Source organism: Candoia aspera, chromosome 2 (genome assembly GCF_035149785.1).
Source record: "Candoia aspera isolate rCanAsp1 chromosome 2, rCanAsp1.hap2, whole genome shotgun sequence".
NCBI lineage: Eukaryota > Metazoa > Chordata > Lepidosauria > Squamata > Boidae > Candoia > Candoia aspera.
The window spans coordinates 21,060,657-21,077,646 of record NC_086154.1 but is presented as its reverse complement, the minus strand read 5'-3'; the positions used below and the strand labels follow the sequence as shown (position 1 = coordinate 21,077,646).

The 16,990-nt window shown below is 41.1% G+C and overlaps 1 protein-coding gene across 3 annotated transcripts in view; it reads left to right on the top strand.

Annotated features, from left to right (window-relative positions):
• FAM107A (family with sequence similarity 107 member A) overlaps window positions 1-16,990 on the top strand; it is a 32,269-nt gene that overhangs the window by 11,608 nt on the left and 3,671 nt on the right. For all 3 annotated transcript variants that reach the window (XM_063291506.1, XM_063291507.1, XM_063291505.1), the window contains exons 2-3: window positions 6,318-6,492; window positions 15,727-15,883. In XM_063291506.1, the coding sequence (XP_063147576.1) occupies window positions 6,318-6,492; window positions 15,727-15,883 (332 nt within the window). The remainder of the gene's footprint in view (window positions 1-6,317; window positions 6,493-15,726; window positions 15,884-16,990) is intronic.

Genomic DNA, 16,990 nt, shown 5'->3' with positions numbered 1-16,990 from the left:
CGGTTGCAATACTGCCGCCTGCCACTCTGCGCCACACGAGGCTGTGTCTTTTGCCTATCACCTAGGAATTTAAATACTGCCAAATAGCCCAAACACACTATAAATGATTGCCAGTGCAATGTTTGGAGAAACCTGGTGTTAGGATTAAGGAGATGTGCTTTTTGATACCAGGTTCAAAAGGTTCCTCTCTGAATCTTCAACCAAATTTCCAAGCGGTGAAAGCCTCCTTGTTTTAACATGCTGGTCTTGAGAAACTGGCCCTTTGTTTTTTTAAAGAGAACATTGAGATGCATGAACTTTGGGACTCAACAGGTGCAAGCCAGCAAAAGACTGTGATGCCCCACCTTTAATTCCAGAGTAAATATTTGTTGAGAACTTGCTCAACTTGTCATAGGTGTACATACTTCAGTCATGGTGAACTTTCAGTGATTCATTTAGTCCTCCAGGAAATCATTCAAGGAATCTCAGCCTCAAGAATCTGTTCTCTTTCAATCCAGGCTTTTATTTTGATATACACAGGTCTTTGCATGCAATGGTAATTAATTTGCATTGCTGCCGACAATATTACCCCAAGGACCTTGTGTAATACTCATGTTCTTGTAGTTTTGCCTGAAATCACACAGTAAGTACATGGATGAATCAAAACATTTATAAAGCACAACTCTCAAACGTATTTTTGGTTGGTCATTCCCAGGAATCCCCAACAATCTATACATCTGTTGGCCATCAGGGTAGAGGGATAATGCAGGCTGAAATCCATCAGATATGAAGGGCTTCAGGTAGATGACAGATGATCTAAATTAAAAGGGGGAACTATTGGCCTTCCAGTGGCTGCTGAACTACAAATCCCAGCTGCTCAACCAACATGACCAATTGTAGGGGATGTGCATAGTTCAGCAAGATTTGGATAGCCATAGGTTCTGCATTTCTGCTGTAGGTGTTTATCTTGAGACATGAACTGCCATATCCATAGAAATTTCACAGCTATTAATGCAGCCATGATTGGTTTCTTAGAACCTGGATCATTAGCTGATGTTGTCATATAAAGCCTTACCTCACAGAAACTCTTTTAATTTGCAGTGTGGATCTAAGCCCTAAATCCAAACTACATTTCCTCCTGAGAAACTTGGTAAATGCAGGGGTCTTTTCAAGTAGAAAAGCTGAGAACCACATGTTCCTTCTGTGTCTGAGGCAGTGCCATGAAGTAAAACCCATTTTTCCAGCTGTAAGTAGCAGCTGGAGTTTTTTAGCATTCTGCAAAAATCTATCTTCACATGAATGGTGAGCACTGGAAATATGTTCTTCTACATACAGTACATGTGATATTCTCTCTGTGTGATAGGATTCATAGTATATTTCCCACTGTTTTTGGAAAAACCCAAAGAACATGGATGACGAGCGAGGAAATATACAGTAATACATGGTGGCAGAACTCATACAATGAATTGCAGTAGATAGGACAGCAGAAGAGGATTTTGTACAAAGAATGGACCAGCCCTACTATTAAGCAGAATGAGCAGCAGATGCCAGGGTGGGGGAAGTAATAGTAGTTTTTGGGTTTTCCTTCTCAGCTCCATAATGTTCTCTCTCAGAAGAACTGGAGGTCTTGGAACCGAATATAGTAACCAGGGCAACTCTCAGTCTACAGTTTTATAGGACTTTGCAGAAACTTTCAGTCTGCAAAATATCAGGATGAAAATGTGGCAGAGCAAGGTACATGTAAAAGCTCCTAATGTGGTGAGGCCCAAGTGTCTATCAATTCCTCTGCATGTTCAATGCCCCATTTATAGTGGTGTCATCAGTGTATTTAAATTAACAGGCCTACAAACCTTCCCTCAGTCAGGAACCCTGTTTTTCCACATTCAGCTAAACATACTTACATCAACCCTACAGGCTTTATTGCTCAATACACAACATATCTGAGAAAAGCCAGGAATGTAGATCTGTGGGGTATAGGTCTCATATTACCACATTAAAAAATGCCTGCAGAATTTAAGGATGATTCCATGAAACGTGCACCCATCCAGAACTCTCACCTGCACATGTGGGAATGAGCAGCTGGTGGGTGTCAGAATCCATCGGCATAGGAGGCAAATGATATAGCCTAAAAAGACTGACAGTTGAAATCCAGACCAGGATAACAAGGATCCTGAATGCCAGAGACAACTGGAGTGGTGTAAGAAGATTGTCAGGTTCCAAATCAAGGAAATTAGGTAGGTTTGCTTAGCAATTTCTTTCCCAGGTAAATTGCTCAGAATGCTGAGGAAAGTAAGACATGAAGGCCTCATTTGGGTTCTTGGGTCTCTTGATTCCTTCTAAAATGGCTGGTTGGATCTCTCTTCCCATCACTGTTGGGATAGCAAAGCTCCCAAAAATCTGTCCCCGGATACTCGGAATTACATGTAGTCCAAAGCCTACACCTGGCCTTGCTACCAGGTTCCCCGGCTGGACCCCAGTGATATCATCCAGAGGTGAAAGATGACACATCTGTACAATTAACATAAAAATAGTTTCATTCGGCTTCAGGTTAGCACACTCTGATTTCATTGAGCTGACCAGGAAGCAAAGAAGCTACAAATGCCAGCCCTGAATTTCTCTCCTGTGCACTTTTGCCGTGGGATTTTAAGGATTCTGGGCAACTAACAAATCCACTCAGCCCCTCTTTGCAAAAATTACTTCTCTTTTTTGAGGAACCAAAAGGTTACAGAAGAGTGGTCTGAAGCCATGACTACCAGAAGTATTCCCCCCTTCCCCTGCCAAAGTGACTAGGAATTGTGTCTTTTGGTACCTTTCATTTTACATAAAAAAGTCCTAATGGAAATTCTTTCTTACCACAAGCAGTGAGGGAACACTAACACATTCTTCAGCTCTGTCCCTTTGCTTTTTATCTCAAGTTTAGAAAGAGGGACATCATGTTCCACAGAGAGAAAGAGAACATATCAGAATCCTTACTGAAAACTGTTTCCGTCAATAGCAGTATCTGGTCTGAAACAACCATAGGATTTACATAATTCAAGGACAAACAGTGCATTAACAGGAAGGCAGTTCTCTTTGGCAAAGACATTTTTGTGAGAGAGAGAGAGAGAGAATGAGATACTGATCATGGTATCAGATTAAGCACTGAGGGTACAGATCTCCAGCCATGAGGCTCCATGGGTGACCTTGGGCCTGGGACTGCCTCTCAACCCAATCTACCTTGCAGGGTGGCGGTGAGGATAAAATGAGGGTTACGTATAAGAAGGCTATACCTTGCAGAAAGGCTGGGGTGAACGTTTTGAAATTGGGAAAGAAGAAACAGATTCCAGGCTTAGGAAGATCATCTAATGTAGATTACACAAGGAAAGACCCCTTAACAGTGTGCTTGAGGGACTGTGCCTCAAAAGTCTCTGATAACATCAGGAGTCAGGTCAATGGCTGATCTGGTTCAACTATTTAAGCTGATTTATGTTGTTGGCAGTAGCTTTCTGGGATTTCAGACAAAAATATTTCAAAGTTGAGATACTGGGGACTGAACTGGAATCTTTCATGGGCAGTCAGTGGGCTCTGTCACTGAGTTACCATCCTTCCCTAACCATATCAACTCACCTGCTGTCCATATACATAGTTGAGGGAGACCCCACAGATGTTTTTCTACTATCTGTACCTGAATCCTTTTTCTTCTTGGAGAATGGAGCAATGGCCACAATTACCCAGAAGTGAGTTTAATGAGAGTCATGTTATTTCGGGTTGTGAGGGCTTACCTGTTGGGCATTTGGCCATCTGTATCAATTTTGTTGCATGCCTGATCCATGGATCTCACCCTTTTCTCATCAAGTTGACATGAATGGCTGAATAGCGTTTTTCTGTTGTTGGAAAGTGAATACAGTGTACAATCCGTCCCCAACGTGGCACCCTCCCATGCAGATCCAAGGACTCTGGAGGGCACCAGGTTGAGGTAGGCAGCATTTGATGATCTGCTTTCGCTACGAACAGTGGCTTGTTATGCCACATACTGAAGACCTCCAGTGATCATTTTATTTAATATAATAAACGGTATTCAGTTTTGCTTTTGTTCACTTTTCTATTGACATGGGCCTGGTATTAGATCAACAGATTACTGTAATGAATTTTGTGTCCTCCATATTATCCTTGTAAACCTCTTCTCCCATTCCTGTAACCCAAACTCACAGTCTTTGAAATGTCAGGCATTACAACATCTTGAAAATAACCGTCTGCATGAAGAAGCAAACAAAAAAGTTCCTTATGCAAACATTTCTAAATCTTGAATTGGTAACACACAGAACAGCTTCCCTGCTTCCTGTGTTTTATTAATGAGCTTGTTTTTACTAGGCAAAATCCTGATTTTAATCATTCTAAAACTTGCTATTCCCAGGTTTTCAGTGAAGGGCAGCAAAAGGGGTTTGGTGCAATTTTTTTTTCAGTCTTACTGCTGTAACTCTCCAGGGGCTATATTAGTCTCAGTTACCCACCCCTACAGTTTGTGGACTCCCAAATTTTGAGCTTTCCAAGTTATAGAAAGAGTCTGCATCTTTTGAAACCCGAACTGGAAAATCTTTCTTGAAAAGAAAACCAGGAGTGAGCTAAGCGGGCAATGCCCCTTGTTGCAGTCCTCACCATTAGCAATTTCATAGGACCAAAATGATGGCAATAAAACCCACCAATCCTTGGTGAAAGGAGTCACGAGACCCATTATTCCTCCTTTGGTGCTTAATTGTAGCACTGAACTTTTCACCCCAATTATAGTGATGTGATCCATTGTGATCATCTTTGCCTTCAGAGATCTGTCACTGCAGCACGCAGGGGGAAATGTTTGCAGTGCTGTGAGTTCTGTCACTTTCTCCTTTTACAAAAGGAAAAAAGTCCTGCATATTGTCCAATTTTCTGAAATTTACTTAACGTGCCCTGCTTCCTTTCAGCTTTCTGTTGGACTTCAGAGATGTTTGGTGAAAAGAAGAACAAATCCAGCAGTCAGGGAGGGGGAAGGAGAAGACCACACGGAAGGGGGATCAAATGCTACCTGAACTCTGTATAGGTGTTCAAACTCTCCTTGAATGTTCAGGGGGAGGGTGTCTCACCTACAAGCCATGTCTCATCTGTTGAAGGCTCCCAGTCATACCATGGCCAAGGCAACCAGATATCTGTGGTCCACCTGAAGTACATTTTTCCATGGTCCCTTCAGGATGCAAGCCAGGGGATGGACAAGTCAAGCTTTTAGATTAAGTCCAAGGAGACTCAGATGCATGTCCACTCTCAGCCATAGATTGGCAGAGTTGCTATCTTGCAGTCTGTTCCACCCTAACCAGTTGTTATGGGAAACACAGGAGGAGGCCAATGAAGGAGGATGGCAGGCAGTGAAGAGGGAGAGGAAGCCCAAGTGCCAGTAAAAGTGCTTTTGGGGCTGTGAACTTGATCACAGATACTCCAGATGGGTTCTTGAAAAAGGAATACATTTTCCAACATGCATCAGGCCAAAACATGTTTTTTACTGGCACTCCCTCTCTCTCTCATTTGTTCATTTTATGTATAAACTTCCGGAGGAAAGAAGAGGTTTAAATCTTATGATATAAACCTCATGTATTAGACTAAGAAATAAATAGCCAAGCATCCCAACCATTGGTTATGCTAGCCAGGGATTCTAGGTGTTGTCGTTCCAACTTATCAAGAGGACATCAGGTTGTAGAAAGCTGGTGTGGCTTTTGATGAGCATGCAGACATTTGTGCATAATAATTCTGGGCTATTCAGGATCTGCCTCCAAGCTCAGAAGACATTTACCGGTAAGCTAGTGTGAGTAGATGTGGTCCACATGGATTAGTAGCAATGACCAGGGATGGGGAGAAATTTGTTTAGCATACATTTGAAGGGAAACAAATCCAAATTCGTATTTTTGGAACCAATATGCAAACCAAAGCATTATCATTCAAAAGTCACAGGTTTCTGACTATTTACATGAGAGAGTTCAGGCGTGAGAGAGAAATTGAACTAAAATATTAGCAAAAATTAGAAATGGAGAGAAACCAATATTGATTGCTTCACCCAAACTCTAGTAGAAATACATTGTGCCACCACCTGTATTAATCCAAAGCTCAGGGATTCAAATGATATTTTACTGAATTAGTCTTCCAGGACTAAATAATACAAAATTAGAAAGTAATGTAAAACTTCTAATGTAAATTAGTAACTTCGTTTAGGGATAGGAACTGCCCAAATAAAACTCTGATTCTAAAATCTGAGGGCTCTGGATTTGATATATGCCTGATTTCTGGGAATTTCCTTTTGGTTATTGTAATATTTGTCTGATGTTTCTCCCTTCCCCCAGCATCTATGTATTCAGAAATACAAACAGAGCGGCCTGATATTGGGAACATCATGACCCATCCTGATTATCTCGATGGAAACCCTGATCTTATCAAACCTAAAAAGCTGCACAATCCTGTAAGAGCCTCGAAAAGCCATCAGGAACTTCACAGGGAGCTACTTATGAATCACAGAAGGTGAGCAGAAGGTTGGAGCCATAGGCTTCCTTGGGGGAGAGGGGAATTATATTATGTGTGCTGTGACATGATGCAACTTTGACAGGATAAAGCTTGCACTGTGTTGTCACATATTTTGTTGTCATGGTTGGGAACCCAACTCCATCCATCCATCCACCCACCCACTGTATCTATCAAATTTGTATGCCACCTGATTCCCAACAACTATTTTTCCACCCCTCCACCCTCATGGTGTGTAGAACACATGTATTTATATTACTATCCCTCTTGTATAATTTATTATAATTTAATCCACATTTTCTCTGGTTTTTAATGATAATCTATTTCTATTGTACAGAGGTAGGCGGGGGGTTATATTGTTGATGATGATGATGGTTTCAGCCCTCCTCTTTCAGCATTCTCTAACATTTATCAATTAGCCTATAAATCCTTATCCCAGTGTTGTGTATCTGGTCAACAGAAGTGGAGAAGAGGCTCAAATTCTTCCACGTGTTCTTAAGTGATGGGATATGGGCTCAGTGTCTTGGATTTGAGGTTAAGCATATTTAGACATACTTGGAAAGTTTCTTAGCTGGGTACATCCCTACTCAGGAGCATCCACAGAAGGGGGCCATAAAGCCAAGATTGGCAGGCATGATGGCACAATCAAATCCCACCACTTTGTATGTGTTTGTGGCAATGATGTATGAACAAAGGAGTGGGACTTTGGTCACATCCTCCATCTTGGAGTTTTGCTTGATGTCACCTAGTAGCAGGTCCATAAACGCAACTGTTTCTGATGATACTCCAAGCAAAAAGAGAAAAAAAGAAGCAAGTGGAGAGACAGAATCTTGGTCTAGAAAGAGGCACAAAAGTGGGGTCTGGAAGCTCCTCTGGCCTTCTAAAATCCCTTCAGCGGCCCCAGGGGAAGTATATTACCCAACGTGGATCTGGTCAAAATTGTCATTTTTAGAAGTTTTGGAGGGAGGTTAAATGGATGTTTTAAGCCTTGCAAAGTGTGACCTTTGACCTGCTGCTGCCATCTTCAAGCCAATGGAAGTTCTAAACCTTCTGAACTGGATGTTAAGCAGCATTAACCTCAACCAGGGCTTCACTTTCCACTATCAAGGTTTCTAGCTGTAGTCAGTGAAGCACCCTTGAACATCTCCTTCAGTATTTGTAATGTCTTTTATTCCTCTCTTACCCCTGCAATCATTACTAGCAGTTCTGGAGTGAGATACAAAGGACCAAAGAATACTGAAAAGAAATCAGTAGGTGCTTCGTTGGTTATTGAGAGGCCTTCTGTTGCATCAACCATGTGAAGCTGTGGAGTGAGCCTAGGAAAATGGGAATCCTACAACATCTTGTGGTCCTCATACAAAATCTACACATAGGTCAGGAAGCCACAGGAGAGACAGAACATGGCAAAACAGACAGGCTCCAGGTTGGCAAAGGAGTGAGACAAGGCTTTATACTCTCTCCTTATTTTTTCAATCTATATGAGGGAAGCTGGACTGGAGAAGGATAAACATGCGTTTAAAACTGAAAGGAGAAACATCAATAACCTGTGCAGTGCTGATGACACTACTCTGATAGCTGAAAATGCAGATCATCTGCAAGCTCTAGTAATGCAAGTCAAGGAGCACAGTGAAAAAATGGGACTAAAATGGGACCAGGTTATTTGAGGGACAGCCTGTCCCCAATTACATCTACCCATCCCGTTAGGTCTAGCAGAAGAGGCATAATCTGGGTCCTCTCTGCTCGGGAGAGCCATGTGGCGGGGCCCAGGAAGACAGTCTTTTCTGCTGTGGCCCCTGCCCTTTGGAATATCATCCCTCCCCCAGGGATCAGATTGGCCCCAGCCCTCCTGGCCTTCCGTAAGGCCCTAAAGATTTGGTTTTGCCATCAAGCTTTGGGATGCGGGTGTGTGGTAGAGTCTGTACAGTGACTCTGTTGATTATTGTTGATGGGTTTTGGTATAACTTGGCTACAGACTCTGTCATATGGTTTTTTATATGGTTTTTTATATTGTTTTATACTGTTTTATATTTGTGTTTTTGTATTGTTTTTAATTGCTGTGAGCCATCTAGAGTCATATATTTGAGGTGGGCGGCTATATAAATTGAAATAATACATACAGTAGACCAAACTAATGACAACAGGTACAACAAACAGCCTTAGAGTTGGCATGAAGGTATTCAAGAGGTAGATAGCACCTACCTTTTAAGATCAGCTATCAACAATAAAGGAACCAGCATTCAAGAAATATACTACTACAGACTAGCACTTGGTAGAATAGCCAGGAAGGCTTTGGAAAAGATACTCAGACACTACAAATATCGCAATCATACAGGCTGTGGTTTTCTCTGTGACACTCTATGCAAGGCAATGTTGGACTTTGAAGAAGTAAGATAGAAAGAATATTGACATATTTAAATTTTGGTGTTGGAGAAAACCCCTGAGAATATCATGGGGAGCCAAAAAGAAATCAACACAATGGATCATAGAACAAGTCAACCCAGTTTATTCTACCCAATCAACCCAATTCTCACTTGAGGCTCAAATGACCAGGCTCAGATTATCATACTTCAAAGAAGACAACCAGCAGCAAGATGGATGGACTCCATTATAGCAGTGATGGATGCACTTTCAGAAGACCTAAAGGACCATGTTGGTGATAGATAGTCTTCAGTAAATCTGTCTACGTGGTCTCTAAGAACTAATACTAACCTGATGGCACATAACCGGTCAATCAGAGAGATACAGGAAATCTTGGCAGGTTTGCAAAACAGGTTACCTTTATTGGCGTGGCTGTGTTGTGTGTTGTGTTTGAGTACCTGCAGTGCAGGAGATTGATTAGGGAATGATCTTCTTATTCATTTAGGTTCAAAAAGGTGGTTTTATGTTTTGACTCTCCGAGCTCTACCTCTACCTTGAATAAATGTGGTGTCACCCAGTCTCAGCAATTTGCCTTCTGTAAAATGGAAGCTGGTGACCAGCCCTCACATAGCATATCAGAACAAGCATATTGTGAATGAGATACATGCAAACCCTGTTTCAAATGCATCCACCATTTTGCAATTGCAGCCTTAAAACTTGAGAATTACTATGTAGAAAACAAGCCATTGCTTGGGCTTTAAAACAGCTTGCCTCTTGCACTCTAGAAACTGGCAGAAAAAAAGATCAAGGCAAAATGCATATACATTTATTTGTGTATTTATCAAATTTGTATACCATCTGCTCCCAGCAAGGCTAGGACCATGTAATTGTTTATAATACATGCCTATTTCTACAACAGGGCTCTTGTATCATTAATAGAAAAGGCAGTTGAGCAGACACATGCTGGGTTTTTTGTGCATCATCTTGATCCACAAACTTTCCAGCTATGTTTAGCCTGTGTGAGGTTAGTTTATGATTCAATGTGTTGTGTGAACCTCGAATATTGGATTGAGAAAAGCATAATACAGCTAATCATAGAAAGCTTTTTTGTGCAGACACAGCCATTCGTTACGATATAAGATACTGTACATATGCCAACATTTGTGTGAACTCTATATCTGTGCTGGTGTTGTCTAGCTCCATATAGAACTTTGAAGAAGTTTTTTTTTTTTTTTTTAACTTTAAAAATCTTGCCTGATTGAAAAAGTATTTTCCTAGTTGTGTTGGTCCCGGAGGAAAAGCTCTCTCATGATTCAGATAACATTTCATCCTCTTTTTTTGGTACCCTGCAGCATAAAAAAAAAAAAATACCAAAGATGATCTGAGATTTCCCAAAGCCTCACAGAAAGGTGCATATATCTGTAGATTAAAGGCAGATGACAGGCTCATCAAGAGCTATCTAGATAAAAAGAGGGAGAGGATCTGGCAATATCCTGTTCATTTCTCAGCCATATCCGCTAGCATTACTTGTTTTATGAAACACAAATTTCCTTTGCAAAAGATAGACAGATCGGATATGGAGTGAGTCATTCAGACCTAATAAAGAAGGTTGATGTGGTGGGAGTTTGATTTAAAAAAAAACTCAGAATGCATCCTGACATTAAAAGGAGGGCTGCTGATCTGCATCTTCTTAATAACAGTTGTACTTAATTACAACTATGATTAATATTTTCTGCGTCTCCGAGAAAAGGCTACTTAGAAGGAAGCTTGCACAATTTTGAAGCACAAGCATAAAAGTATCCAAAATCTAGATAAAAACATTGGGAATTAACAATTATGGAGCACATCATGCACTATGAAGACAGGCTGAAGGAATTTGGGATGTTCAGTCTAAAGAAAAGAAGACTTAGGGGAGACGTGATAGCTGTGGTCAGCTACGTGAAAGGAAGATACAGAAGATGGTCAAGAGCTATTCTCCATGGCCACAAAAACTAGGACCAGAAATAATGTGTATAAGTTTCAGCTACTTAGATTTTGATTAAATACAAGGAAAAACGTCCTGATATAAGATGTCAGTCAAATAGTCTACCTGTGGAGGTTGTAGGTTCTGCATCTCTGGAGGCTTTTGAAAAAGATGCTGGACGGCCATCTTCCATGAATGGTTTATTGTAGAAGGTTAGGCTAGATGATCCTTGTGGTCCCTTCCAACTCTACAGTTCTATGATCAGTAAAACTCAGAAGGAAATAAAAGAGGTTTTGAGGGCTGTCTGAAGGCAGAGACTGATGTAGCCATAAGAAATAAGTCCTTATATCCGACATGGATATGCTGGCCTGCATTCAGAATCCTTTCTCATCCTTACTAAATGTAAATGCACGGCCTGTGGATTTAGAACCATCAGGTGTAATCGCTTGTGGGTTGGCTATGTGGCTCTTCCCCAATCCTCTACATGGCCTTTTAATATCTGAACTCCTCTGTTTGTATTTGCCACATTTATAAGCCATCCACTTTTGGCAAGCCAGCCTGAGGTGGTTAACAGAATAAATTAAAAAGAACTTCAGTGAAATTCAACAATACCTTAAACTTTGCAGTATAAAATCCATAAATTAGCTCAATACTCAAAACCATGCACAGTGCGAAATGTAAAACATCTGTGTTAAAAAACAGCAACCCTAAGGAAGGAAGGCTTGAGTGTAATACTGAGCCTTTAGTCTCTTCTTAAACTCAACCACAATGGGACCAATCTGCACTTTGCAGGGAAGGAACTAGTTAAAGCAGGTGCTCCACCAAGAAAGTTCTTGTCCCTGTCCGTTCTGCAGGCTTCTTGCAGGTTGTAACCCACAAGAAAGCCTTTGAGGATAATAGAGTGACATTGTCAGAAAATTCAGCTACAGTTGGTTACAGCTCCCTGTGTGTTGAAGGGACCTTGTGACTGGGAGGATTAGGAGTGGGACTTCAGAAATGTGTCCTGCATGTGCTTAGAAGAGGTTGAAAAGAATACGTGACCTGCTGGCAATAGAATTACAAGAAGATTCCCTCCTTTGCTATCCATCAAATCACCAAGCAATGAGCATGAGAACATAGGAGAGTCAACCCAGCTATTAACAGTGGTATGTCCTACACAGCACCAAGAGATCTGTCCTTGTCGTCCAATAGCAAGACTGACCCTCATAATATTGAAACCATTTTAGAAGAACAACTTTTTCGTCTGACCCGTATGACTCACGCCAACAATGGGAAAGGCCATCTAGCACTTCACATCCAGTGCTGAACTTAAGGGTGAGCTCTTCCAGCAAATAGAAACAGGTTGAGCACTTCTGTGGTGGAAGCCATGCCAGAGATTCCTGTGCTAAAGTCAAACAAGATTGTTGGTTATGTTACTCCCCCTGCTGGAAAAAGGGAACAGAATAACCTTTTTTCTGGGTTTTTTTCCTTTTAATTAATCCTAAGAAACATGATTGATCCTATGCTTTGTGAAACCTGAGTTCTTTTTTCCTGCCTGGGCTACTCCTTCACTTTTGCAGGTTATATTTATACACAAACATTCATCAGGTTATGCATTTGCCTGCCTGATGAAATGGAAACAAGAAAACCTTCGCCTGCCAAGTTTCTGCTCTTTTTTTTTTTTTTGCTCAGACCTTTGACAACCTTATTTCAAAATATCTGTTTATTTGAAATGCTTATATGCCATCTTCTACATGAAATTTTAGGCAACCTACAGTGTAAAAATAAATAATGCAATTAAAATTACAGCCAGCATAAAGCAATAGACCCAAACTTTGACACAGATTAATAACAATTTAATCAGATGATAATAGCAATTTGTTAAGCATGGATTGTGTTTTGGGAAATAGCATATGTGTTTATGGTGTGTGTGGTGCTGCTTCAGAATAGTAGTTTGCAGGTATCCTTAGTTTAATGCAGTGTTTCTCAACCTCAGCAGCATTAAGATGTGTGGACTTCAACTCCCAGAATTCTAGGTGTTGAAGTCCACACATCTTAAAGATGCTGAGGTTGAGAAACACTGGTCTAATGTAACAGGATCAAAAGACAGTCCAAGGATCAAGCATAACTGTCTAAACCCCAGGCCAGACAATATAACCAGCTCAGCATGCAAGGAGAAGTCTGAAGGCATTCCTAAGACAGAGGAAGGTAGGGAAGTCAAAAATTCAACTCATCAAAGGCTAGTTCACAAATGATGTTGTGATCCTGGTAGGCAACAAATTGAAAGCTGCTTTGCTTCACGCTGCCTAGAGGGCTGGTTTTTGCTAGTTAGAAAGCTAGAACCATGATGAGTTTTCATCATGAGCAAAACATCTCCCATTTCCTGTTTTCCAAAGCCTAACATTGGTGTTTCAAAACATGTTTCGGGAAGCCTCAGTTGTCCCTGTGGTCTCTCAGTGGATTGCTACTGTGTGCCCTTGCTTGATATATTTTACCAAGGCAATCTTCCCTTGTCCAGTGTTTGATCTGACTCAAAAGGGTCTACAGCAGGGTTTTTCATGCTCCCTTCTATGGAACCCTAGGGTTCCATGGGAGCTTGATGAAAGACTAAGGGGGGAAAAATCACTTGAATGCAGCAGGGGCATCAGTAATGGTTTTTCTGAGGTACAGCTGAAAGAGTAAAAATGTTAACCATGATCCTTACCTAGCAAAATGCCTCACCTGAGAAAAAAATTACGGTCCTTATTTTGCTGTGCTTTCTGCAAAGTCATCCTGCCCCAGCCCAGCCTTCTCCCCCTGTCCCCAAGCAAGGTCAGACCGAAGGTTTCAGGTGAAGAGGGCAAGGGCACCCCTCTGGACAGTGATTCCTAATCAGCCCTTTTGGCAGCAGTTAGTGTCAGCGCTTCATTTCATTGCCTTTTTTCTTTTACTAGAGCTTTGCCTCTTGTTCAGAGGTTCCAGGATTTTTTTTTAAGGTTCTGCTGCCTGAAAAAGTTTGAAAACCCCTGCTCCACAGTGTGGGAATTCATAAATGATTTAATATGCTTTGAGGAAGAAAGGGGGTGAGAACAATCCTTTAATTATCAACACTGCATCAGGCAGTATTACTAATTCTATATTTTAATCAAATTGGTGGGCCACTATGCATTTGTATTCATCTGTATTTAGTTTCATATCTTAGTTTGTTTAGCTTTTGAGGAGAAAATAATGTTTAATAAAAGTAGCAAGTTAATTTACATTCACATTGTCCTCCAGTGCTCTGATACCCATTTTGATGAAGCTGCTCTTTGCAACTAATTATCAAGCTTAAATAGGGGAAAAAAACCTCTGGGGACATTTGGAAATTCAAGGCTTCGGATTTCTTCTACTGCACCATCTACAATAGGTAGATGGAAAAAAGGGGAAGGTGAAGAGAGATGCTCTTTTGACACACCATTCTGACTAGTCTTTGTGTTCTCCAGAAGTTCATTCTTTTATCCTAGCTCTTTTTCATGTGTATCTTTTGACTTTGCACATTCTGATGTTTGCTTTCCTGGAGGTTCCATGGAACCTCAACTTCCATGTTGGACTCTGCTGTCAGTTGTTAGCAACTAGATAGATAATCTTTCTCCAGAATGGCCTGTCCTCATCTTGGACTATTTAGACTTTCAATACTGCATTCATTGCTGTTACAATCAAGTCCATCCATCTTGCTGCTGATTATTCTTTTCTCCCGTTTCCTTCCACTTTTCCTAGCATTATGAACTTCTCAAGGGAGTTGGGTCTTTGCATAGTATGTCCAAAATATTATCATTTGGCCCTGGTCATTTGTATCTCAAGTGAGAACTCTGGATTGATTTGTTCTATGATCCATTTGGTTGTTTTCTTGGCTACCTATGGCATTCTCAAGAGTCTTCTCCAACACCAAAGTTCAAAGGCATCAATATTCTTTCTATCCTACTTCTGCAAAGTCCAACTTTTGCTTCCATGGAGTAGGTATAGACACATCCCAGTATCTGAATAATTTCCAAGACCTTCATGACCACTCTACAAGTGCTCGTCTGTGGCATATTTGTTGAGTGCTGGTTCCTTTACTGTTTATCTTAAAGGGAGAATCTATCCACCACTTTAGTATCATCATTGTCAATTCTAAGGGTAGTTGCTGTACCTGTCTCATTCGTTTGGTCTTCTTTATATTTGATTCTTTATGTCTTTCCACTCACTTCCTTTTTTTCACTTTTTGCCTGGAGTATCATCAAAAACAGACCTGCTACTGGGTGACATAGAGCATAACACCAAGACAGAGGATGCAATCAGAGTACTGAGTTTTCCCATGTTCATGCTTCTTATGTTCCATGTTCCCATCATCATCCTATTTTTGCAGCTTCAGATTTTTTTTCCTATATGGTTTCATTAGCAACTAGACATCTGGAAAGCTTTGATCTAGCCATGTCATAAACACCATTAGTACTCAGAAAGATCCTCAACTCTTCCTCAGCAGCAGGTTGAGGGCCACCCAACCTGAGGGGTCTATATCAACAATCACTATATTTTGTCTATCCATTTGATTTTCTCGGTAAAATATGGGAATGGCTTACCATGCGTTCTCCTGTGCAGAATGAAATGATGCCTTTATGATTGTCACTAAAATGATCATCCACCTCCAGTGTCTTATTTTAGCTGGGCAGCTGGGGTGATATTTACACCTTGTGTGACTACCAGAAGTATACACTCTTGGCATATAGTCCCATTGTGTTTTGCTTATCTCTCCAAGGAACATCTCCCCAATGAGTGGCAGTACTGGGGTGGGGGTGGGGATAGAAATGTATCTAGGAACTCAGTGGAATTTATTTTGGGGGGGGCAGACATCCATATATTGCTCTGTTAGGTTATTATTCTCCAGTATTTATCTTTTTGGCATTAAAATTCAATCACTGTCTACCCTACATTTGTAGAGGATTGGGAGTTGAGAGTAAACCAGAACTACAAAGAGTCCTGGAGCATCGTCGACGAAACCAGCTGATGAGACAGAGGAAAGAAGAAGAAGAGGCAAAGAAATTAAAATCTCCATTTGAACAGGAGCTCTTGAAGAGGCAACAGAAGCTTGATCAGGTAGAAATAATTGTGGTTCTACTATGTTGAACTCCTTTAAAAGACACAGAGATTTGTCCAGTAGCGCAGAGAACCTTGAAGCAAATAGTCAGAAACCATTCTGTAAGCAAAAAGCATTCCCTAAGTCCTGGGAACAGGGGCAGTATTAAGAGATTCTGGTTGGCCCCTCCCTGACTCACTGGAGTATAAGAGGGAGGGAAGGAAAAGCACAACCAGACTTGCAAGATTCTGTTCTTATAGCCTATCTCAGTGAAGTATAATTCTACTCTTCCTGTGGAGTTGATTTTCAGGTCTGTTCTATCTTCTGGGGCTGACAAGTAGAAAAGTGGGTCTTACTGTCTTTAATTATTTTATTAAATACTATTCTACAAATATAGGTAGAATGCATGCAAATGTTCTCCTGAGGTGGGTATTATATTTAATTTATTTAATTTATTTTTTACAATATGTATAGCCTGCCCTAGTCAGCAAGAGTGCTTCATAGATGAGATCTGCCATGACCAGGCCTTTCACCTGGTCAACACCCCATGTATCTGTTGAGGAGAGGGAACTGCAACAGGCCCTCTCTGGATGACCAGACCGATTGGAGTAGATCCTGTTCTGGGAAGGCATTTGCTAATATATTCTGGTGCTGCACTGCAACCAGCTTTAAAGGTGATAACCAGCATTTCAAATTGGACAAAAAAACCCTACTGGTAACTAGTGCACTGCAGTGACTTCAGAATCGGTGCTATTCTAAGTTTATGGTGCTGTCCTGCCAGAAGTCTAGCTGCCACATTTGTGCCAGCTGTACCTTCCAGGTTGTTTCCAAAGGCAGCCCCATGTAATCCAGTTGCAGTATTCCAGATTAATGGAGATCAAGCTTTGAGTTATGATGCCAGAGCATCTTGGTCCAGGTAGAGCTGTAATTGGCACAACAGCTGAAGCTGAGCAAGGGTTCCCATAGCCATGGCTTCCACCTGCTGTTCAAACAGGAGCCAAGTGCCCTGAACAAGCCCAAGCTTTGAAGGGAACCATGACCCCATCCATAGTTACTTCTAGGGTCAACATTATTAGATTTACCGGATGACTCTTGATGATAAGCAGCTCCATCTTGGAAGGATTTAA